The sequence below is a fragment of the Natator depressus genome, chromosome 23 (genome assembly GCF_965152275.1).
Source record: "Natator depressus isolate rNatDep1 chromosome 23, rNatDep2.hap1, whole genome shotgun sequence".
In the NCBI taxonomy this organism is placed as follows: Eukaryota; Metazoa; Chordata; order Testudines; family Cheloniidae; genus Natator; species Natator depressus.
The window spans coordinates 8,976,894-8,982,478 of record NC_134256.1 but is presented as its reverse complement, the minus strand read 5'-3'; the positions used below and the strand labels follow the sequence as shown (position 1 = coordinate 8,982,478).

At 51.7% G+C, this 5,585-nt stretch overlaps 1 protein-coding gene across 1 annotated transcript; it reads right to left on the bottom strand.

Annotated features, from left to right (window-relative positions):
• Nucleotides 1-574: 574 nt before the first annotated feature.
• LOC141976576 (uncharacterized) lies at nt 575-3,015 on the bottom strand. Its single transcript, XM_074937608.1, has 2 exons — nt 2,902-3,015; nt 575-1,094 (listed from the first exon to the last, which is right to left on the bottom strand). The coding sequence occupies exons 1-2, from the start codon at nt 3,000-3,002 to the stop codon at nt 617-619; spliced, it is 579 nt and encodes a 192-aa protein (XP_074793709.1). The 5' UTR covers nt 3,003-3,015; the 3' UTR covers nt 575-616.
• Between the last annotated feature and the right edge of the window lie 2,570 nt (nt 3,016-5,585).

Genomic DNA, 5,585 nt, shown 5'->3' with positions numbered 1-5,585 from the left:
TTCTTATATTCTTATGTTATGATCTTATCTACTTATCCCTTTCTTTGGTTTTCCATTACAATTTATAACTTTTATTTTAAGCTGCTTAGCCAGTTATATTTTACCTAACAAGCACACATGCAATTAAAAACCACCTTATACAGCTATACCAAAAGGTCACGCTCTTAAACATATTTCCACTTGCAAGAAGTTTAGCTCTTATTTGCTAATAATTCTATGTTATCTTTTTTAGCATTACTTTTTGCAAAGCTTTCTGGGAGTTTTATCACCATGATAAATGCTGAAGCTTCAGGTCTTCATAGGCCAACACCTGTTATTTCTGAGGTTAAAAAATAAGCAAGAAACAGAAGTTTTTTTATGAAATGATGACAAAACCCTGGATACCGCCCAGCTGGGTAGACAGACATGCACGAGTACACTAAAAATAGCAGTGTGGACACTGTGGCACGGGGGTCAGGGACTCAGGTGCGAGTGCACTTGGGTGTCTAGCTCTTCCCACCACGCATGCCGCTCTGGCCATTCTTAGTGCACTAACTCGAGCAGAGCTAGCACATCGCTGCCTACTCAAGCTGGGAGAAAGAGAGTCACTATTTCCCACCAGCAGCCTCCTTGTCCGTCACACTGGGGACTTCCTTGGGCTGCCTGGGTTGGCTGAGTAGGGTGGTGGTAGGGTGGTAGGGTGCTTAATCTCCACTTTAATGATGGACTTATCATTGCTGGACATGGAGGCCTCCACCTGGATCTCCTCGTTGGTCACCTCCAGCTGGCCGTCCTGGACCTCGAGCTTCACTTTCCTGTAGGACTTGCACGTATAGGGAGGGCCGTCGCTGAACATATAATGGTAGAGGCGCTCCATGCTGTGGAAGTGTTTCCTGCCAGAGAAGAGCTGGATGGCAAACTCAGAGTTGTAGAGCATGCGGTCGAAGGGGTTGGAGAACATGATGGCCAGGGTGAAGGCATCGGACTCGTAGCTCAGCACCCCGACGCTCCCGCGGGCCGTGTAGCTTGTTTTCACAAACACGCAGCTCCCCGAAGAGCTGGGGGGGATCTGGGGCACAGGGTCTATCATGGCACGGCCGCTGAAACAGTAAGTCCTGGAGGAAAACACCACGAGGTTCCTTCATTACACAACATCCCTAACAATAATTAATAACTGCGTCCCAGCAGCAGGGGAATCCTGACCTGAGGGGCTGGGGAAGATCACAGCCCACCCACTCTTCTGCAGAGCGGACACACAGGTTGCTGGACAAGAGAGCACAGCCCCACCTTGGCCAGCCCCCAGGGCAGAAGGGTCTTTCCTGCATGATCAAGGCATAAGGTAGTGGAGATAAGATAAGTGGGGCCAGACTGGCCCCACACTCTGACCTGACCTGGGCTGGGCTGGGCTCTGCCTCCCCCACTGCCCTGCTCCCTGCTCACACAGCTGCAGCCTGCCTGGTGGGAGTGCCTGCTGCAGAGCCTGGCCTGAGCTGCTGGAGCCCAGCAGCATCCTGCAGGCTCCGGGATTGGGCAAGGAGGAGCCCTCTGGCCTCGGGGATAGCAGCAGCCAGGCTGGATCTAAGGCAGGGGGAGGAGCCAGAGCTGCCTCTCTGGGGTGCACATGACAGGGCTGGGCGAGGGGGGTCTAGGTGGCAGGGTGTCTCTTGGGGGGCTCTGGGTTTTTACTGGATGGCAGGAAGCTCTGGGCATCAGGTTGTTTACTTGGGGGGCAAAAAGGTGGAGTCTGGGTGACAGAGCTTATACTGCAGTTCTGGGTTTCCCTAGGATGTAGGGGACTCTGGGTGGAAGGATTTTAGTGGGGTCACTGGCTGTCACGGTTTTTGTAGGGGGTCTCATCTGGGCTGGGTGTGTAGCGATCTGACTGTCAAGGGGAATTTAATATGGTTGAGGTGGGGGCCAGCTGGTGGAATGACCTTCCTGTCAAAATTCCCCTTGGGGTTTTGATTTTGAATGTGATTGTTTTCTCACAGCTTTGTTGCTAATCTGGATGAACGCCAGCTGGGGCTTGTAGCTTTTTTTTTTTTAATTAAATCTGTACTGGGTATCTAACGAAAGCTTTCCTTTGTTATTTGATGTACAGATCAATGGGTTAATAAATAAATAAACACCTTTGTTTCAATAAATGTATTGGGCTACTTTGGGGCTAATATTTAAATAACTTTGGGCTATTAATGCAGTAGAAATCTGGCAACCCTGAAAGCGTTACATGGTCCTGCACATTATGTTATTAACTAAAGCATTCAGGGCCATACACAGACAGACACACACATCATACGGCTGTATATGAGTGTTTGAGTACACGTGTATGTGTGTGTACATGTTTGTGTGGGTGTATACGTGTGAGTGTACATGACAGACACATACATACATGTATGTGGAGGTGGTATCAATGTGAAATAAATACACTGAACACCTTTACAATACATCACAGGCTTATCACCACGTCACCTGCCCCCAGTCCATCTCCCTGGGACTTACTCAGACTTTCCAACCTCCCAAGAGGCTTCCAGCAGCTGTTTTCTCTCAAATCCCCTTCCCCCTCCCCCACACAAAAGTGTCATTTCCCTCCGAACTCCCCCAACCCTAGTCCTGGACACATTATATAAAATGTCCTGGCTCGAAGGTCCATTACAATCTTTTGCCTCCGCAGGGCTAGAAACAGCAAATTCAGCCCAGAGGGCAGCGGGATTTGCAGTGACCCAAAGTGACATATATCACTCACCCAATATGTAGGGGAGAGAGAGGGAGGAGGTGTATGGGGATAGATAGATAGATAGATAGATAGATTAGATGGGGTGTATGGGGACGGATAGACAGACAGACAGATATTCAGTAGCAGACATATACCCTATACAATGGACTTGGGAAGCCACGTGGATGGGGCTATGGGAACCTGCTTACCTGGGGTTCTCGAGGGTCACATCTCTGGTGTTGTTGGTTATCTGGATGCCCACACACCGGCCTGCAGCCACTGACGCAATCAGCTCTCCAACGTTAGCCATCTCACAGCAATGAGGGATTGTTCAGCAGCAGCTCCTGCAGAGCACCACCAGCCCCTCTCTGGGCAGAGCCAACTCACTGCCTTCCCAGGCCTCAGCCAAGCATTCAAGACCAGCACCAGCTGCGTACGCTTCCTGCTAGCTGAGGTGCAGCCCAGCCTTTGCCTGTGGGGCAGGGTCTATAAACGATAGTGGCAGGATGTGAAGATCTCTAGTCATCAGCGTTTTTGCAAAAGGAAGTCCTGTCTAACCAAGGTGGGGAACTGTCGAGAAATAGACACTATTTTCTGGCAATCCACTTCTCCTGCTCCTTACACTACCCGTACAGTGCAGGGTGGGAGCCCGGGCATCTCTGCAGGCAGCTCAATCGGTCGGCACAAAGCAAACCTGGTCCTGGATGGACATGGGGAATGGGATGGTGAATATGCTCATGCTGTTATCGAAATCAATGGTGCAGCTACACCTGGGTCCCGTGTGCAGAAAAGGACAAGAATGATGCAGGAAACGGAAAAACTCACGTACAAAGAGAGCTTGGAAAGACAGGTGTAGTCCTTGCTGGAGCCGTAGGCATAACTAGCAGTGTGAACCAGAGGCTGTGAACAAGAGTAGGCCTGGCCTTGGCAGAATAGCAACACCCCAGGTATTAGCTAACCTAGTAAGCATGTTCCTGACTGAGGAGTATGGTACAGGAACACCCAGAGTTCCCAGGTAACTAGATACATAAACAACACCTCCTTCAGAGGAACGCACCCACCTCTCATAAGATAAGGATGAGATGACAGGACAATGGATGGGGACGTTTTGTTTGAACTTTCAGGTGCAAGGTGTAGGGTTGGTAACTAGCCATGTCTGGCGTGGAACACTTAACTCGTTGGTATCAGTGTAGAAAAGGAGAAGCCATAGGAGGGGCAACTTTGGCCAGCTGAGGGGGCAGCATAGTTGGGCATGGGTCACCTGCAGGTTTAAACTAATGTAAATGGTGGATTCTCTGTAACCTGAAGTCTTTAATTCATGATCTGAGGACTTCAGTAACTCAGCCGGAGGTTAGGGGTCTGGTATAGGAGTGGGTGAGGTTCTGTGGCCTGAGATGTGCAGGAGGTCAGACTAGATGATCATGATGGTCCCCTCTGGCCTTAAAGCCTAAGAGTCTATGAGACCGAGCTGGTACCAGTGTTGGGGGCATACATGTGTTAGGGTACCTGTAACCATGGAGCGAGGGCACTAGGACCGTGCTTCGTCGACAGTAAACCTTGGCCACCAAACCGAGCCTGTGGTCTCTCTTAACGAGTCCCATCGAGGTCTGCTGAGTTAGCAGGCTGCTCTCTGCTCGTGCAGCTGACACCGGAGCTCCAAGAACAGCAGCACAGAGCAGCTGTAAGAGCTTGGCAGCCTGGCCTGTGTTGGGGCAGCAACAACAGTCCTCAGCACTTAACAGCAGGGTACCAGCGCCGGGCTCCGCGGTTACCAGCGCACTAACACGCGTATGCCCCTGACCATGGGACCAGCTCAGTCAGGGCACCAGGACGCTGCCCCCTCGGCTGGGCAAAGACGCCCCTCCTGTGACTCCTCTTTTTAAACATTGATACCAACAAGTTACGTGTTCCACGCCAGATGTGGCTAGTTACCAACCCTACACCTTGTACCTGAAAGTTCAAACAAAACATCCCCATCCACAGGCACCGGCTTCCAACTTTCCCTGGGGTGCACAACCCCTGCTCAGCCCCAGGTCCCACCCCCACTCGACCCCTTCCCCCAAACCCCCACCCCGCTTCTTCCTACCCGCCCTCCTCCCCAGGCCCCGCCCCTACTCCACCGCTTCCCCCAAGGCCCCACCCCATCCCACCTCTTCCTGCCCACTTCCGCCCCCTCCCCCGAGCATGCCCCGTCAATGCACCTCCCCCTCCCTCCCAGCACCTCCTGCACACTGTGGAACAGCTGATCCAGGTGGGCGGGAGGTGCTGGGAGGGTGGGGAAGGAGCTGACCGGCGGGGCTGCCAGCAAGCAGGAGGTGCTGCGGGGGAGAGAGGGGAGCTTGGCTGCCGGTAGGTGTTAAGCACACGCTAATATAGATAACGGAGGGTCTGCAGAAAGAGGTGATCAGGAGCTTCTGTTCTCCCTGTCTCATCACACATGAAGGGGGCACTAAAAGATGGGAAATTCAGAGCTGAGAAAGGGAAATCCTGTATTGCATAATGTGCAATGTGCCTGGGGAGGGGGAATGCACTAGCGCAGGAAGCCACTGAGGCCAAGCACTTAGCAAGCCTCGAAACACGGCTAGAGGAGGTGTCACCATGTGGGTAGAGTGCAGGATGGGAACTCAGGCAGAGGCAGCATGTAACTCTTGGGCGTGGGTTTAAACAACCAAAACAAAGTTTCCTTTTCCAGGCCCCTCTAAAGCACTGGATCTACTTGTACTGGGAACTGGGTTCTCACAGTGCAGTGTCCATTACCAGCATGAATTCATCTAAAGAAGATGCCACCAAGGAATTAATCACCATATAGTGATCTTATATCAGCTTAAGCAGCTGCCAGCTGTATCTTTTAAAGGCACCTAAAGTGCTTATTTAGGCACACAGCTGTAGATCA

Coding starts and splice junctions, on each gene's coding strand:
- LOC141976576 (XM_074937608.1), bottom strand. CDS start 3,002: ATGGCTAACGTTGGAGAGCTGATTGCGTCAGTGGCTGCAGGCCGGTGT. Junction 1,095..2,901: donor GTGACCCTCGAGAACCCCAG/GTAAGCAGGTTC, acceptor GTTTTCCTCCAG/GACTTACTGTTTCAGCGGCC.